At 39.1% G+C, this 19,921-nt stretch overlaps 1 protein-coding gene across 4 annotated transcripts in view; it reads left to right on the top strand.

Moving 5' to 3' along the window:
* specc1 (sperm antigen with calponin homology and coiled-coil domains 1) overlaps positions 1 to 19,921 on the top strand; it is an 86,059-nt gene that overhangs the window by 50,367 nt on the left and 15,771 nt on the right. For all 4 annotated transcript variants that reach the window (XM_025005164.2, XM_025005163.2, XM_017412684.3 and 1 more), the window contains 5 exons: positions 159 to 322; positions 2,329 to 2,429; positions 2,531 to 2,606; positions 3,438 to 3,582; positions 5,768 to 5,870. In XM_025005164.2, the coding sequence (XP_024860932.1) occupies positions 159 to 322; positions 2,329 to 2,429; positions 2,531 to 2,606; positions 3,438 to 3,582; positions 5,768 to 5,870 (589 nt within the window). The remainder of the gene's footprint in view (positions 1 to 158; positions 323 to 2,328; positions 2,430 to 2,530; positions 2,607 to 3,437; positions 3,583 to 5,767; positions 5,871 to 19,921) is intronic.

The raw sequence follows: 19,921 nt of genomic DNA on the forward strand, positions 1-19,921 counted from the left end.
AGCAGCTAAAAGATAAGACATAAAGTGAGTGGTTTGGAAAGTCCAATCGCCACGTCACGTGCTGTCATGACAGATCCCACCTACACACACACAGACACACACCATCATTGTCATTAATGTTATGTGTGCATACAGCAAACCCTGTTTGTTTCTGCCAGGTCCCAAGGTGACGAGGTGAGAGTGCCTGACTCTGACAGCAACAGTCACTGGTGTGGAATCTCCATGATCCCCACCTCAGCCGCCGACGCCAGCGGAGATGCCAGCTCAGAGCCAGAAGCTACTGTCAAATCCCTCATAAAGTCCTTTGATACTGTTGGACAGAGTGAGCAGCGAGTACCTCCACACACAGACACACACACTGACGATCACATCTCCTCACATCAGTGTAACTGTAGAGCAGAACAGCTGATGAGCTGATGCAACATCCAGCATGAATATCTGCCATTTCTCCGCAGTAAAGGCCTTTGCGTTTGTACTGGATTGTCTCACCTGAGCTGACCCGAGTCGGGTTGGACAGGGGCTTAGTGTTTGTAAGAAATCTGTGACAGATGAGGTGTTTTAAGCTTTAGTTGCTGCAACCATGCAGATGGCTTCTCTTGGAACATAATCTCCAAATTTTTCACAGCATCAAAATAATTTTTTTACACAAGTGCTGCTTCGTACATATATACATTTTATATGTTCATGTATTATCATTCAACAGTTCAATTTAAATAAACCAAAAACAATATACAACCTCAATTCTGAAAAAATGGAGCCTTCTGTAAAATATAAATAAAAACCGAATCAAATGATTTGAGACTCTCATAAACTCATATTTTATTGATTGTTGAACATAGTAAACATCAAACACTGAACTAATGAATTGTACCATTGTTTACAAAAATAAGGTAATTTTATATTTGATGGCAGTAACAAACCTCAAAGAAGTTGTGACAGGGCTGACTGTGAAACGTCTCCACTTCTAACATCAGTCTGTAAACATCCAGGAGGTGAGGAGAGCAGCTGCTGGAGGTTTTGGAGGGAATGTTGTTTCATTCTTGTCTGATGCATCTAGCTGCTCAACAGTCCTGGGTCTTCTTTGCTGGATTTGCTTTTGCAGATGGGAGCAAATGTTGTTCTAAAACCTGTATATACTTTTCTGCATTGATGGTGCCTTTCCTGATGTGTAAACTTCTCAAACCAGAGGCACTAATGCACCCCCATACCATCAGAGAGGCAGGCTTTTAAACTGTCTGATAACAGGCTGGATGGTCCCTCTCCTCTTTAATATGATGAATGTGGCGTCTGTAGTTTCCACTTTGCCTTGGTCTATTTTAAATGAGCTTCGGTCTAGAGAAAACGGCAGTATTTCTAGATGGTGTTCACATCTGGCCTCTTCTTTGCCTGATAGAGCTTTAAGCAGCAGTTGTGGACGGCTCAGTGAACTGCGTTTACAGCCAATGATTTGTAGAAGTGTTCCTGAGTTCATGGAGTGATGTCCTGAACAGAATCTGACCTGATTTTAATGCAGTGGCCCCTGAGGGCCCAAAGATCACAGACATCAAGATTCTTGACATTTTTTTATTATCTTATGAGCAGTAGATGATGGTAGATTCATAGTATTGCCTATTTTCTGTTGAGATATTAATCTAATGTTAGACAGTTTTTATTTTTTGCAGACTGGTGAACCTCTGCCCATCTTTACTTCTGAGAGATTCAGTCTCTCTAAAATGTTCTAACCAATTAATGGTATTTGTTGCAAGATGCTTCTACGGTTGTTTTTTATGTGTACCGCTTGCTTGTCCAGCCTTTTGTTACCCCTGTCCTCCGTTTTGACATGTGTTGCTGCTATAAAAGCCAAATTACATTTTTTTTTATTGGTCAAATTTCTTAGCGTAAACATTTGATATGTTTAGTATGTTCTATTGTGAATAAAATGTGGGTTTAAAAGGTTTGCATATTTTTGCAATCTTTTTTTGTTTAGATTGAATACACCATCCCCACTTTTTTAGAACTATGGTTGTAGAATATGTATACAAAACTATAACTTTGAGTTTGAACATTTAATTAAACACCAGTAACAATGAATTCTGATGCTACCAAGCCATTTCAATGTTCAGTTTTTAAGTTTGATACATTTTCATTTACATTAAGTTTTAATATTGGTGCAAATTAATTAGTTCTATTCCAGCTGTTTCCTATTTATACCTCTGATCAGAAGCATGAAGCACTTCAGTGGTCTTTACTTGGATGTCACAGAATGCATACAAAAATAATTTGCTAACAAAAGATGTGTTGCAGCAACTTCTTTTAAAATGGCACTCAGAATGATCCTGGATCTTGCAGACGGACCAGCCCACACAGTTCAAATGCATTCCTCACTCAGGAGCCCGCTGAGTGGGATTCCTGTACGCACGTCTCCAGCTGCTGCCGTCTCCCCCATCCAGGTATTCGCCCACTTAGTTTTCTCCTCAAAATGTAAGCTCTTTGAGCCAGGGAAAATGTTTCATGTTGTAATGAGGGGCCTTTCTTTTATTTTTTCTTTCAGAGGCTCACATACATAAAACCACTATCAAAGACACTGGAAAAAAGACTTAACCACGGAGAGTTCTCTCTTCCTCGTGGTACGTAACACTTGGACTGTTTTTTGATTGGGTCTTAGTGTGAAGTCCGTCTTTGAGCTGCTTTAGCCTGCACGGGCTCACACGTACCTGGTGCTTATTCCAGATGACTTTAGACAATATGTAACTTCCAGCCTCTGACCTCCCATCCGTCCTTCCTGAGTCTGGTCCTGCAGGATATCTCTTCCTGTTCAATGGGACTTGTATTCTCCTCTGTCTAACCCTATCTTTTGCATGCTCAGGATGGAGGTTTTAACTAAACTGAATATTCAATGCAGTTTTCATAGATGGACAACTTTTTTTTTTTTTAGACTTACGTATTGAAACTACAGATCCAAATTGAACTTAATAGGAATCTATTTGTACTGAATTTGATTGAATAGAGCTGTAACTCTTTTCAACACCTTGAAACAATTTTGTTGTAAATTGGTGCTACATGAATAATTTGGACTGAAAGTTGAACCTGGACAGATCAATAGTCTGTCTCAAACAAAGACACGGAGGGGCTCCTGTGGCTTTTTATAACTCCGGTCACCTGGAGAAAATCCTTGCTGGCCCTGCAGGTTCAACATGCAAACTCAACACAGATCAGCAGACTTTCTGTTAGAATTTTATTTTTCTTCTTTTTAAAAACAAATCATGTAAATGTGGTACCCAGGTCTTAAAATGCTCTCTAACAACTCACATGTTTGTAAAAGTCCCCAAGGAACAGTTTTAGAAACAGTGTTTCCTGAGCAGGAAAAAACCATTTTCAGGATGTGCCCTGATTTTGTTTTGTTTTCTACTCTTTTGTCACATTCTTCTGTGTCTCCTTCCTTTTCTTGGACTCCACAGATAAGTTGTCAAGCTTTGGGGAGGACCTGAAACCCACCAGCCTTATGAGGAAGAGTCCGTCTCTGGAGAGTGTTTTAAAAAGCCCTGCTTCCCTCAGCAGCCGGAGTGCATTGTTCAGCTTCAGCCGAGGCAACAGCAGGCTCAGGTGTGCTCATTCTGTAGGCTTTTAAATACTTGAACAACATCCTTCTCTTCTTCATACAGCCAGCACTAAAGAGATAGTTCAGAACTTTGGAAGTGGGGATTTATGGAAAGGTTTTGAACAATTAATATCTTACCTATTCTAGATAGCTCTTTGAACAACCAAAGTTTGAATAATTAGCTTTTTAGTAAACTCAGTTTGTAGCCATATTTGGGTGACATTAAAGTTCCTGAATAAGTGCTGATTGGCCCCTCTAATATATTTCTTTTAGACGGGACATTTACGCTTCAGGGGGTAAAGTGCTTCAGACATAAATTTGATGATTTTAACAGCAGAGCTGCAGTGACGTGTTAAATGTTTACCGAACTGAGAGCAACGACCGTGTCCCATGGTCTTCCCATGGCCTCAGACCCCAGGGAGCAAGCCCCTCAAATAATCCTACAGATAAGCACTTAAATTTGTTATACGTGCAGTTTCATTCTTCTTTACAGTAGTGCAGCTGGAGATAGCGATGTTTGTAAAGTTTTTGAGGAAAAGACCCTGGAGGTGGGGGGAGTTTCACACTTACAGCCAGCAGACTGGACACTGTAATGAGTTGACTTCACTCCAAAGTAATCATGGCTCAACTCTGAACTCTTAAACAAATAAACTAAACTACAAAGCTTTAGTTTCATAACGATAAGGTAAGATAAGATAAGAGAAGAGAATTCCCACCCAAGTAATGAAAATTCTGGAAGTCAGAGGGACTTTTCATCATGAAATATTAGGGCAACAAAAACTTGTTGTACAAAAGGATTAGTTTCATTAGTTTGGAGTTTTAATGTTCTCTGCATTGCTACAAAACTCACAGGTTAGCATGTATCTTTATGACTCTTTACCATCTCTCACCATCAATTTGCCTTTAACAGTTATTTATATAGAATTTTGTGGTTACTTGCAAACACAGAAAAGCAGCAGCAGCTAGCGGTAGCACTTCAGGTGCAGCCTGGTGTCAATTTCGATGAGAATATTATCATTTTTATGCCAGAATAACTGTTTAAATAAAACTGAGAAGGATGTAAAGACTGAAATAATAGCATTTGCATGAAAGGTTATACAATTTTTGAAAATTAGAGTTGTCTTAAGACAACAGCGATTCACTTCTGAAGTCAAATGTCAAGCCGTATTGATGACCTCATGCTGCCATGTTGGAGCCAACTCCTAAAGCTGATTGTTGCTGAATTAAAACTTCTATGTTTGAAATTCAGTATCTATTCATGCAAACCCATTTATTTACACCTCAGCATCCTGGGTAATTTATCATTAGTGTTTTATTTTTTATTTAAATTTTTATTTAAGAATAACATGAGGTTAATGTTTCATCTGTTTACAATGTACAGCACAATATTATACAATTCTCTTTTCGATTAGTATTAGTAAACTGGACATTGTACCTCCTCATGTGGTTGATAAATACTGGTATCCTGCATTCTCTTATTAATTTATTTTTGGCTTTAAGAGAACATTAACAAAAAATAATCACATCCTATTGAGTCAACACTTCAGTATAATAAAACAAAATTGAACCATTGAGTGGCTGAAGTGTCACCCCGCCTTTGTTGGTTTCCGATCTAGTATTCATAAATGTCCGCCATGGTGTCCCACATTTATCGAATCTGTCTTGTTTCAGTCTCAGAGCAAATGTCAGTTCTTCCGTCCATCGAATCTGTCTTGAATAACATTTATTAAGTCCTCTAGTGTAGGTAGTTTATCTGTCATCCAATTCCAAGTGATTGTTATTTTTAATGGCACTTAGCATTATGCTGAACAAATGTTTTAAAAAAAAATCCCTTTACATCAGTCCTGTCAGACTCCAAAATGAGGCTGTTCAAAGAGTTATCTACAACATGTAAGATATTAATCCTAATGTCTTGTCCACACAACCTCACTTCAAGTAAGTCATAAAATCGAAATGCTCCTAAAGAATGTTGTGCATTAGGTCTCATGAATGTGGATTTTTGCATATAAAAATGCTGCTTTATTTTTTCATAATCTGAGCTATCTGCCTTAGCTAAAATGACGTGTATGAAGTTATTTTGTGTACCAAAGTCTGTGTGTGGAGATTGCACATTTTGTACTCCAGAAGACCTTCTGCGACTGTCTCTCTGTATTTCTCTGTATATCGCGGTCCATGTTCCCCTGGTGACAGTATGGAAAGAAAGGACCCCTTGGCTGCTCTGGCGCGGGAGTACGGAGGATCTAAGAGGAACGCTCTACTGAAGTGGTGCCAGAAGAAAACAGAAGGCTATCCGGTAGGGATCACAGGCCAGAGACCTCTCTCAAACACAAGACATGCTCGGTTCAGTTTCACACCCTGCTCTGATCTACATCTACATCTGACAATCTGATTTTCAAACCACCTCCCCTCAGGTTTTTATTTTATAGTGAGAGGACAGCTCTCAGTCCCTCCTTTATATTGCATGGACACCGTAATGATCAGTTTGCCCTCGGGTTCTGAAGTTATTCCTTTTTTAGCCATTACTGAGGTGTTAGACTGTAATGGCACATTGCTGGGGTTGCAAACAAACCATTTACCAAACTGTCATCTCACAGTTGTTCAGAAGTAATGGAAACAATGGAGCAAAGCGCTTGCTCTGGATTTATTTGTGTGTATTTATTTAACCCTCCTGGTTTAGTATATCCACGTCCTTCAGAGCATGTATTATTGTATTGTGTTCCCACTCGTGTTTCTTTCATTCAGGGAGCCAAATGTTGAGAATTACCTTGCTTATTTGCTCCCCCAATGTCCAGTTTAAGGAGCCCATTGATCCCGGCAGGATTAGAGATTAGTCTGTGCAATAATCATCACGTTTGCATGCCAGCGTGCTAATACTCAAACTTCTGCATGCATGCAAGAGACCACAGCCTGCAGACTCCTGTCTAGGAAGTAAGATGCATCATTTCAACCCTTTAGGGTGTCTGATAAAAGATTAATCAGGATCAAAACTATATTTTGTAAACATGTTTAGGAAAGTATGAAAAGGCATATGTGATTAAGTCCTAAATATAGAGCCAACCTGCCCAGTGATAAATTGAATTATTGAACAAGCTGTCAGATCAATAGTTCTTATTTCTCAAACACAATGGTGCTTGGTGAACTTTGACTCACCCTCCCTTCATATGAGGCTGGGGGGCTCGGTGGTCACACGTCGCACACAGCAGATCTTCTGTGGTTAAATACACTGAAGCAGATTAGATAAAACTGATGATTGGTGATTGTTCTGAACTGGACCTTTTAGCTGCTGGAGCCTCTTCAGAGACCTGATCCCATAATAGAAATTTAAATATAATGCTCTACGAAGGGGATTAGCTGTTCTTTTATAAAGGGGTATTGAAATTTTTAATGTCTAGTGGTCTTATTTTAATCTCTTCATTGTGTCCTTCTTTTATACAGGTGTTAGGGTACTATAAAAACAGTTTATACATTTTAGTGTAAACTTTAACTACAAAATTGTTCGGATTCTGTTTCTTCCTTCTCTGTTCACTGAAACTGTAAAACTGTCAACGGATGTTTCACCTAGGAGGGTATGTTTTAAATTGAGTCTCTCTGTCTTTGTGCAAGATCATTCAAAAAGTTATGAACGGATTTTCATGAAATTTTCAGGAAACATCAAACATACTCCAAGGAACAAGAGATTAGATTTTGGTGGTGATCTGATCAAAGTCCAAGGTGAAAGTCACAGATCAGCCCGTGTTCTAACTCTGCAACTTTTATAACAAGAATGTCAAACTGCACAGCTGGACACCACATGGGTAAAGGGTTGTCACTGTTGATCCCAAGGTCATAGGATCAAAGGTCAAGGTCACAGGTAACCCCTTTGTTAAAAACTTGTCTCTGCTCCTACATGTGACCCTTTTTGTTTCCACCACCAAAGAAGTTCTGTTTCCAGTTGTGTCCGTTGGTTCGTCTGTCTGTCTGTCAGCAAGGATCAGGTAAAAACTAATGAGCAGATTTGGAGGAAATCTTCAGGAAATGTTGGAGTTGTCCCAAAAAACGGTGGATTAAATATTGGTGCTGATCCAGATTAGGGTCCGGATCACACTGTTTTTAATCACGGTGTAGCCTTGGCAGAGGCTTGCTCTCTGAGTGCTTCTAGTTATTGCTGCCTCAGTTTGGATGATTTTATATCTGGGGCGAGCAACGTGTCTTTCCAGAGGGTCATTATGACTTTGTTACAGGAAGTGCAGGACCACGCATTGCCCCAAGTGAAAATGCTCTGGTTTGCTTGTAGCAAAGCACTATTGGGAACTTGTAGATGTTGGTTGCTGGTTACAAATATTTATTTCAGACTTTTAAGTTATAAAAATCTTTGAGGGCTTTCTTGTTTCTGCTCTAATGGTCACAAGTTTGAGTTATAAAACATTTGGTTAAAAAAGATTTAAGAGAGGATCATTTTGTTGAATGTGTGTGAACTGATACTTGTGACAAAATATTTAGATCTCAGCTTGTGGACAAAATAATGCAACTTTCAGTCTTTTTGTCTTTTTCAAGCAGACTGGTTCTGCCAGAACAACTTTGAGAACCTTTTTAGTCTAAAATGTAAAAACACTGAAGATCTTTTTAACACTGTCTCCTTTTTGCATATCTGCTGTGCATTTCTATGTTGTATTGAGATATGTGTCTGTAAGAAAATAATGTCACAACATCTGATACTATAAAAGTGATCTCCGACAACAGATTTATAGGCCCTGTTGAAAGATTTTCTAGCATGAACATAGCAACTTTGAAACATCACATGTACCTCATATATATAGGTCATAATAACAAAGTTACTATCAGTGATCCAAAAATAAAACTGCACAGCCTGATGCTACACGATGCTAACATCCTGTCTGCACTACCACAGTATTGTGGTGCATTTCTGGTGCTTTTATTTGTAATAGTTGTTGTCATTGCTTGTCTTAAGTCTCATTAGAGCTGCGTACCAGTGATGTATTTTTTTGTGCTTTTGGCAGACATAAGACATGCACAAGATGTTCACAATATCATGTTTTTGCAGTTTGTACATATTGGGTTATTGGAGTAAATGTGGTGTTGTAAGAACACTAACAATGTCTACACAGTGTTGTTGTGGGGGTTTTTCCGGTACCGGTTGCTTATTGTGTCGGGTCACATCATGTGAACTTATATAGCACCAACATTTTCTACTTGTCAGGCATTTCACAAATAGGACATGTTTGCTGTTGGTTTTGGGGGGATTTTCCTTGAAGACAAGGAGAATGGAAGACAAATTGCCAATTTGAGGTATGCTAGGATAGAGCACAAATTGTAGAGGACTGTGACAAGAAGATGTTGATGATCACAAGTATTCAGCAATGTCACACACAGAAACAAATATCATGCCAATGAAATGGTTACATCATGGCAATGTATCATGTTGGCTTGGTCTGTAATACGGGTGGAGTTTACCTGTGCTCACGTGGGTTTACTGCAGGTATTTTTGTATAATTTGTCTCCAAGTGTCCCTGTGATGGACTTGCAACCTATCCAGGGTGTCCCCCGCCTTTCACACAGTGACAGCTGGAGATAGACATCAGCTCCCCACGACCCGGAAAGGAGAAGTGGGAAAAGAAAACGGAGGGATGGATGTTCTAAAATAATAAATTACAGTAGCCTTAGTTTAGATTTATCACTTACGTCAAGATTAATTTTCTAAAACTGTCTTTTTTATTCATTTGATGATGTTTTGTGTTATTTAAGACCTTTGAGGACCAGATGGAAATGATCAATGAGTTGCTTCTGGCCCTCGGGCCATATGTTTCCCACCTGCTTTATATCAAGATATAATCCAGTGTAACTGTACACATCTGATCAGTTAAGAAAAGGTGGGTAAACTATAACATGAGACTTTTCTCAAAGTTTCATTCTTCTGATTTAACTGTGAAAGCTGTGAGTCTCTCTCACAGGGTTTAGCAGCACAAGGTGATTATTTGCAAGAATCAGGAATGCAATAAGAAGATTTGTAACATAATTATTTCCCTCCCGAGAACCTGTTCTCAATTTGATCTCTGATCCTTTGTCCATTTCCTGCATGTGCACCATGTGACTGGACTCTGATTGGATTTATCAACACACCTTTAGGCAACTAACCCTGTACAGAACAAATGTGTTGTTATTTTAAAGGTATGTTGTTGTTTTTATATATATATATATATATATATACACATAGACACACACACACACATCTGCCCTTCTAGCCAAGTTTCCAACAAAAGTCTTGACATACAAAGCAGTGGAAATAGAGAACATGCTGTACTGGATGTGACTGGAATAAGCAAATAGGAAAATCAGCAGAGATTTCCAAGAACTGACCCTTGAGCTTTTTTTCCCCCCTCTGTGGTGATTTTGACTGTACTCCAGAGGGATCTCTGCCTTCTTGAATCTATGGATATATTACTGTGTGCGTGTGTGTCTCTGTGTTTCTGGGTTTGTGTGTGTGTTTTTGCTTTTATATTAAATGTACCCCATAGTCCACTGCATCTGTCCAGGCCGCGACAAAACATTCCTGTCAGAAGATGTATTCAGCTTCGTATTCCTGGTGAAAGGTTAGATCACTGCAGAGCTATAAGGATATAACTCGTTACAAGCTTAATGTCCAGCGAGATTGACTGATATGTCACTGCAGGACAGTGTTGGCTCAGGGGTCACAGTTACTGCCAGAAAATACAACCTCATGCAGCTTTCGTCTATTTTTGTGTGTCAAGCTTGTGCTCAGCTGTGACAAAGGTTTGAAAGCTTTGACTTTGTCTATACAACCACCTGCGCTATATGGGTCTCCCTTCTCTGTTGTCGACAAAAGCCAAGAGGTAATAAGTCAATAGTAATTAGTGTTTTAGTAAAGAGTCAGGAAGTTATAATTTGTTCTTGGTGTATTCCAGCCACATAAATATTGGTCGCTTGAAAGAAGCAGCTTTGACCATCGCTGTTCACGCCCTCTCTCTCTCTCTCTCGCTCGCTCCTTCTGTGTTTCCAAGCAGCGTTCAGGCAGGAAACGAGCTCTTATATCATCTGCTACCTCTGAGCCAGAGAAGCTGTTGTGTGTTTCGAAGACAAAAGCTGATGGGAGGGTTAACCCTCTGCCAGTTGTTATTACGATTCTTTTGTTGGCAGATTTTGTGGTCAAACGGCAGCCTAATTAGAGTGAAACGGCACCCGGGTGCTATTGTGAGCGCTGAGGGAGATGAGTTGATGTTTTATAGCAGCTGAAGGTACAGTAAATCTGTGTGATTGTAGCAGGACACAGCCTGATGTCACGCTTTGCCTCTTTACTGTAATCAATGAGAATGACAACTAATAATCACCAGGAAGGAGTTATTGGATGTATGATGTTACCTCAATTAGTCTTTAATATTAGGTAATGTGTTTGCACTAGTTCATGCTTCTTCTTTTCAGTCATCCGTAAGGGGAGAATATCCGTCTGTTTGTCTCCGGTCATACACCGGTAAACATTCAGGTGCGGAGGGTATAGATATTGTGAATCAGTGTGGGCAAAGTACAGAGAGAACCTGGCTTGCATGTAGACAGACAAGTCCACAGGTACATGCCATCACCATGGAGAAGACCCCCATTAGCTCCTGAGGGAGGGGGTGTTTAAAGAGGTGTGTTTATCCAAACCCCAATAACACAACGCTCCGAGGAGCAGCTGACGAGCTGTAAACGCTCAGGGGAGGAGGAGATGAGAGCCCAGACAGGTTCTGTCACCTCGATTGTCAAATTCTGGGAAGCTCAGATCGATGAGTGAGGACCTTAAAAGCAGGCTCTGTTTGACTCTGCCCTGTGGGACAGAGTCAAACGGCCTCTCACAGGAAATTAGTATTCACCAGGGATCCTGCGCACGTCAGCTCTGCACTGGACGCAAACACAAGAAACACAAGATTGCTTTTATACAACTTCTGTCACTCAGGTATTTAGGGCAGATTGTGATTCTGTGGGATTTTTACCAATTTGATTAAAGCTCAGTGTTAATTTAATGGACATTAATGAACCACTTTGTCAGTCACAGTGGTGTAGCTGCTAATGTTTTCAGTTTATGAACCAGTTGGCTTTTGTTATAATTATATTTACAATCTGATAATTTATTTGAGGAATTATCTTTAAAAAAAAATCCTTTGAAACCAAAAAGAATGTGTGACAGGGCCATAAAGAGGCCTTCAGTTTGATCTCTCCACAGTGACAGAGGTAGAATATAAATCTCAGTAAAACCAACGTCTTTAAGCCCACAAGTTACCATAACACGAACAGTCTCACACACACACACACACACATACACACACACACACACACAAAAAGAACACAAGAAGGCAAAATGTCTACTCATAGTTTTAAATCTATTAGTCGTTTCCCCTCACATTCAGAAAGCAAATGCTTTCTTGTTCGTTTGGCCTTTTAGAAAAACAGTCTAGCTTGCGCTGTATATTTATCATGCTCTTTGATGTCTTAATTTAGGGCAGCACCGGACACTTTTTACTTTTTTTTTCTCAATTAACCATAGAAGCCAAACAAAAATAAATGCGCTGTTTGCTCAAGATGGGAACAATGACCAAAGGCTCTGAACATCGGGCTCAGCTGGGCCTGAAAGAGCAGAGCTTATCCGGCCTCATCTGGGAAACTCACACACACACACGCACACACACACACACACACACACTAAGCCACTGAAGGACAAGAACGGACCCCCCAGGAGAGCATGGAATGGAGGTCAGACATCGAGGACGGGAAGAGAAGTTCAGTAGACATCACAAAGTTTGAATAATGTAGGATGAACGTCACGGCTGCAGCTGATTATTACTTTTTCTGTTGATTCATTTGTTTGGTATTTTCTCAGCTAACGGGCTAGATTTTTGGCTAATAAAAGAAAGGCAATCGGCTGTTTTGTTTTGTTTACAACCCAAATATGATCAATTTAACCTAACAAAGACACTGATCAGTCTTCAAAACTAAGAAGGCAAAATTAGAGATTGCAAGTTATTTTTCTTGGAGTAAAATAGATTTTGCATATCCATAAACAACTGAAAATCACTAGAACACTGTGGGGAAAAGTCTTTCTTTATAAAGGTTTTTCCAAGATTAATTAACAATAATTCCTGTCAGTTTTGGGACTAAACTAAAAGTCAGAGATATGTTAAAAAAAAAAGCAGAGTACTTCAGGATAAGTCTTTTTGCGCGTTTTGTGCTCATCAGGTGCACTTGGCTCGATGGAGAGGTGCAGCTAAATATACTTCAGATAACAATAGGAGGAAGTGTTGAGGTGCCTCGTTTAAAGACCATGCTGACATTTTTTGGAAATCCGCTTGTTAGAAATCTTCTTTTCTTTTCTTTTTTTTTTTTTTTTTTTAGATGAGTAGAAACAGTTCAGAAAGGTCAGAGAAGGCCAGGATGTCACTGCGAAAAACGGTTTGCAGAACTTAAGTCTGGAGATATTTGGTCTGTGTGCTTTTTTTATTTGCTGCGACCCTCCTTCACCCTTCTAACGTCCACGAAGGCCTGGATGAAATCAGCAGACTCAGTTTGTCACATCCTTTTATCATCTCCTTAATCCTGCTTTGGATTTTTATTGCTTGTGGCTGTGATTCAGGGCAACATCTTGTCTCCGAGTCTTCTTCTTCTTTTTTTTCGTTCATTTTAATCTTTTGAATTGTGCTTTAGTTTCCTGTAGTGTGGTAATTGCATCCTTCTGTAATTATTACATTTAAAGATTGTAAATTGTTTGACTCCATTTCTTTGTTTGAGACTCTTGTTGCCATTGTGGTGCCTGTTGCCTTGTCTTTTGTGGGGGTTTTATTTCTTGACCTGTGACTAAGTGCTCAGTCCTGCCGTTCTGACATGACGACATCGGAGTGTCGAGCGTCATTAAAACATGTCAGCTGAACTTGTCACAAAAGCAGCAGCACACTCGTCTTTAATATTTATTTGAAAATTGTACTAAGATAACATATCCGTTTAATTACATGCAGAAACAAAGACACTGTATTGATTTTGGGGGTAAAAAAAACTCATTTTGCATTTGATTCCACCAGAATTTACAAAAAAGATGAGACGAAATACAACCTCAATTTTACAAAAAGTTGGGACGTTATGTAAAATGTCAATTGAAACAGAATGCAACGATATGCAAATCTTACAAATCTATTTTATTATCAATGGAACATAGTAAATAATTTTTTAACTAGAAAATTGTACAATTTTTAGGAAAAAATAAAGCAATTTGGAATTTAATGGCAGCAACACATCCCCCAAAAGTTGGGATGCTGGTGACAAAAGGCTAGAAAAGTCATTGGAATGAATAAGAAACAGCTGTAAGCATTTTGTAACTAATTAGGTTAATTAGTAACAGGTCATTAAGAGGACTTGGGATAAAAAGAGCCTTTTAGAGACTGAATCTCTATGAAGTAAAGATGAGCAGAGGTTCACCAGACTGAGAAAGTGTCAAAAATTTGTGAAACAATTTCAGAATAATGCTCCTCAATAGAAAATTGGGAAGGCTTTGAATATCTTATAATCTACAATTATCATCAAAAGATTTCAAGAATCTGGAGAAATTTCTGACCTTAAAGGACAAAAGACTGTGTTATCTGTGATCTTTGGGCCCTCAGGGGCCACTGCATTAAAACCAGGTCTGATCACTGCATGGACTAAGGAACATTTCCACAGATCATTGTCTGTAAACACAGCTCACTGAGCCATCCATAAATACTGATTAAAGCTCTATCATGTAAAGAAGAAGCCAGATGTGAACACCATCCAGAAACACTGCCATTTCCTCTGGGCCAAAACTATTTTAAAATGGACTGAAAACTGTGGTCAGATGATTTGAAATGAGAAATTCTTATTTGGAAACCACAGACGCCAGAGGGAGATTTTCTCCTGGAGAAGAACCATCCAGCCTAATGTCAGAACTTAGTTTAAAAGCCTGCCTCTCTGATGGTATGGGGGTACATTAATGCCTCTGACATGAGCAGCTTACACTGCCCATCAACAACAAAAGGCACTATCAATGCAGAAAAGTATTTACAGTTTTTAGAATTACATGTGTTCCCATTCAGACAATGTTTTCAGTAAAGGTCTTGCATATTTCAGCAAGACAAACCACAGACTGCATCCATTACGACAGCATGGCTTCATAGTGGAACTGTCCTGCCTGCAGTCCAGACCTCTCACCAATTAAAAACATTTGAAGCATCATAAAACAAAAAAATACAGCTAAAAGACCCAGGACTATTGAACAGCTGGAATCCTCCATCAGACAAGAACGGGACAACGTTCCTCCAAAACCTCCAGCAGCTGCTCTCCTCACCTCCTGGATGTTTACAGAAGAAGAGGAGATGCTTCACAGAGGGAAACAGACAAGACTAAAAAATGATCGACACTCGATTAAAAATTGACTAGATTCTGTAAAATGACTGCGTGGGCTCGGGAACATATCTGTAAAAAAAATAAATAAAATACGGTTGTTGCATTTCCAGCAGCTGTTTTATGAATTAGAAGCTGAACTTTCTTTTAGAAAACAGACTTTACTGCAGCTGATTGTCTTACTTGTCGAGGGATAACAAAACACTTTTCTACGTTAAATAAGTAGTTTGATTTGAATTTAAAATGATTGTAAAATGTTTATAAAATACAGTTTTCCAGAGGCAATATTTATTATTTTTTCTTTGTTCTCTTTTTTTAATTTAAATATAAAGTTTTATTGCTGTGTAAATATATTTTGGTTTATTTTCTATATATTTTTACAGTTTTTCTTCCTTTTTTTTTTTTTGTCCAACGTTCTCTACTTCCTGCTCGGTGGCGGATTAAAGCAGGACACAGTCCAACTAAATGTTCTGTCCTTTTTTTTTCCTCTGTTCAGCCCCGTTTCTGTACAGGCCCCTGCTTCTCTCTAGTACTCTCTTTTTCGGAGCCCCCAAAAGCGACAGCTCTGCCTTTTGTGCTGGGCGAGACACTTCCTGTCGCTTGATGCTGTGTTTGCTTTTCTGAGCCGGCTCCCAGAGAGCTGTTGTTGTCCTCTGCTGTTTTAGCATTCATGTCTGTCCCTCTCTCTCTCTCTATACTGACCAAACTGACCCCCTCCCTCTGCTATAAACCCTTTTCTCTGAATTCAGACGTACCTACTGTCCCCAGTCCTCAATGAAGACAGACTCTCCAGCACTTAGAATCACAGAGTGTCCCCTACAGTCCTCCACTATCAACTTTTTGTGTTTGTTTTGTCTTGGAGTGTGACTGACCTCCTGTTCCTCCCTCATCATGATGTGTGTGTGTGTGTGTGTGTGTAGTGTGCACACATCACACACTCGGCGCTGCTGACCAGCTGTGAGAGAGAAGGCAGCGCTGCTCGAGGAATGTGATCTGACATGACTGCACAAGTCTGTCCTTCAACCACAGTAGGCAGTGACACAGAGAGAAGACTCCTCTTCACGCTGTGAAGTTAAAACCATGCTGCTGGCTCTCTGACGTCATGGGAAAGAGAAAATTCACGCTCTTTCTATTTTAGGATTTCACATATCAGGACACATTTCAATTAAAGGCCTCACATTCCTTGAAGGAATGCATATCGACCGCTGCTTTTCAGGACAGAGTTTTAAATAAAGATGGCCGCCACATCTCTCGAGGTGTGTTAATGCTCAGAGTAAGTGTTGAGAACGACTCTCGGCTACTACCACATGAACTTTACCTCTGTGATTGTGAGGAGGTTGTAATCATTTTTCTGTGAGTAAAGAATAATTAGCTGTGGCAGCCCTGTTGAAGTGCGTTGACGACAAACGTTAATCAGTTGGACATCTAATGATTTCTTTCTGACAGTTCAATTCAAAGCTGTTCTTTACCAGTTAATAAAATTATTCATATTTAATCTCAGGTGTACTAAATCATACATCAGATTTCATGGTGTCATCTGAGTGATAAACTAAATACGCTTTGGGATTCAGCAGCTTGTAGAACTCTTTTTAGCATCAATCACTCTCTGTTCTCTGTCAGGTGGTTGTGGAGGAATTTTGGCCCACTCTTCTTTCAAGCGTTGCTTCAGTTCATCAAGGTTTGCAGACATTTGTTTCTGCTCAGCTCTCTTCATGTCCCACCACAACGTTTTATCAGGTTAAGGTTCTGGACTTTGACTGAATCATTGCAGCACCATGATTCTTTTCTTTTTGAGCCGTTCTGTTGTAGATCAGCTGCTGTGTTTGGGATCATTGTTCTGTTTCATCATGACCCAGTTTGGTCCAAACTTCAGCTGTCAGACAGATGTCTTCATATTTGACTCCTTTGGTCTACAGAGGAGTTCATGATCGACTCAATGACTCCAAGGAGCCCAGGTCCTGGAGCTGCAAAACAAGCCCAGATCATCATTCCTCCACTACCGTGCTGACAGTTAGTATGAGGTGTATGTGCTGATAGGCTGTTTCGTTTTCTCCCAAATAAATGAACTTTTATTTCAAACAGACATAAAACTATATTAAAAAAAAGAAACAAAAAAAAATACATTTTTGGCCAACTTTCTGAACTTTGTTTGAAAAGGAGTAGGTTGAAGTTAAAACTTTTATTTCCCTACCCCTTTCTCACTTATATTTTGATCAATGTAATTCAAACTGTAGTTATAAAAAAAACTCCTCTTACATTACATACATGATCTTATTATGTACAGCAGAATTTACCTTAGTTAGTTTATTAAACAAACTTATATTCTACCAGTGCTTTAAATGCCATCAACACTCATCCTTCACTATGTAACAGTTTAAAATGACTTGTTTGTACTTTTTTTATAAAAACTGATTTATATTTGTACATCATTTCAACTTAACATTTAGCTCATTCCACAAATCCAGACCACACACAAATACACACATACTTTTCTCTGTGGTAGAAACTGTTTTGTTGTTTTGTTTTTTAATTTTAAGTCTTCTCTTCAATTATAGTTTTGTCACAAAACATTTTTCGAAGATCCTTTAGAAGTTCTCTGTTTCTAGCTTTGAACATAAATTTGAATTTAACCAAATCCCAGAACTTCAATGTTTATGATTTTAAAAACAATCTGTTTGTGTGCTCCCAAAGCTGTGCATTATGGGTAAACATCTCTACTCTGGTCTCATCTGTCCAAAGGACATTGCTCCAGAAGTTCTGTGTTTCATTCAGATGAATCTTTCCAAACCTCAGTCCTGCTGCCAGTCGGCTTCAACTCTTCCAAACAGATTAGATTTGTTCAGTCTGTTTCTAACTGTCCTGTCATGACCTTTAACCTTTAACCTGCTAACTGAGGCCTGTAGAGTCTCAGATGGAGCTCTTTGGTTTCAGGTAATTTCTCTGATCATTGCACGGTCTGACCTTGGGGTGAATTTGTTGGTTCGTCCACTCCTGGGAGGACTGGCAGCTGTCTTCAGTGTTTTCCACTTGTTGAATAATCTTTCTCTCTGTAGAACGAGGAACTCCAAAGTCTTTGTAAATGACCTTTAACCCCTCCCAGATTGATGAGCAGCAATAGTTGCTTCTCTCAGCTCATTGCTGATGTCTTTCCTGCTTGGCGTTGTGTTAACACACACCTGTACGCTCCAGAGCAGCAAACGGACAAAACTCCTGCTTTTATAGAGGCGATGACTCTGATGATGATGATCAGATAATCAGCAGCTCCTGGCTGAGACTGAACCTCTTAAATCCTGTGGAAGCAGCAAGAGAGGACTTAGATTTTCACTCACAGCTTTTCCATTTTCTTTGTTTTTGTTTAATAAATGATAGCATGGTTGTATTTGTACGCTTGAAATTAGATTTAAATCATTTTAAAACCTGATAAAGACCAGACCATTTTTATTATGTCGTGATACATTAAACCCTAGGATTGAAAACGGGGGATCGTTTTCCCCTCGGTGACTGTAGATGTTTATTAAACACTAAACACTGATGACACACATTGATCGGTTGGCAATAATCCAGTTTACCATCACTAGATTTATTACATCTAATTTAGTAACACATTACTAAATTAGGTGCTGCAGGAATTAGTTGAATCTCTGTTTGAGGATAAAGATTTTCTTCATTGTGGGCTGAAGGAACAATTAAACGACTATTTGAGTTCTGTTTCAGAACATGTCACAGGATTAACTCAACCCTCTAAAATGCAAATTAGTGAAGGTCAGGAAATGACTTTCTGAACATATCAGGATGATTTCTTTCCTTGCGTCACTAAACTTTTTTCCTCTGTTCAGAAAGTTCAGAAAGAACTCTTGCTTGTGTACAGATTAAACATTTCCATCTGTTTGTTACATTTAACAAAAATATGTCTGCTTCTTTAGCTTAAAAGTGATAGGATAGATAAATGTTTTAAAGGATCTCTGGGGGACACATATTAATCAGCAATTATGTTAAATTTATGTGGCACATCACAGCACAAAAGCTTGAAAAGCCCAAACATCATGACAAAATTATGGGTTGGAAAATAATCTGAATAAAAAGATCTAAATATAGATGAGAGATCAGTGAGTCCTAAAGTTTTCGGGTTGCAGCCCCAAAGAGTGACTTCTGCTGAGACTTCTGACACCAGCTATCTCTGACTGAAGTATACGGGTATTTGTAATATGTTAATTAAGGACAGAATAAAAGCAGGAACAGCCATAATAACCATTTGTATCCATTTATGACTACTGTTTTCATCTAATGCAACAATTATGACAAACCATTAGCAATCTCTTTAAAATTTAAAATGATTTCTGGAAATCGTCTCTGTTTTACCCACCTTCACTGCTTCTACCTTTTCACCTTAAAACGGTCTGATTTTAAGTTAAAGTAACAGGCATCCAGACAAATGAAGACAACCAGCAATGGCACATTTGTCAACAATTCTTAAGAGCTCAGGGGATATTCATTATTGCAGCGGCTTGGTGATTTAAATTTTTTGTCCTGGGGACTCAGAGTTATGCTGTTTTTCTGTCCTATCTGGCAGTTAATTGCATTCACCTGGCGTCACATATATGGATCAGTTGCTGATTAGATTTGCAGAATGAAAATCAGCAGCGCTCTTGTCCTCGAGGCCAGGTCTGAAGACCACTGGCTTCGAGCAACGGTAAACAAATACGAGGCAGCATGTCACGTCTTTAGCATCCCACTGGAGCTAACACTGTGTTCACACACACAGATGGACCCAGAGATACCTAATGTGGTGTTTTATCCCAAATGCTTCAAAAGTGTGTCTTTTTGCACAGCACATTAAACTTTGTTTTTGTTTTCTGCTTTTTAAATTTTGGAAACAAAGATTTTAGTTTCATAAGGAAACAGATTAAACTGTAGCACAAACAGATTAAACTGTAGATATCTGCAGCAGATGTT

The sequence above is a fragment of the Kryptolebias marmoratus genome, linkage group LG13 (genome assembly GCF_001649575.2).
Source record: "Kryptolebias marmoratus isolate JLee-2015 linkage group LG13, ASM164957v2, whole genome shotgun sequence".
NCBI classification, from domain to species: Eukaryota; Metazoa; Chordata; class Actinopteri; order Cyprinodontiformes; family Rivulidae; genus Kryptolebias; species Kryptolebias marmoratus.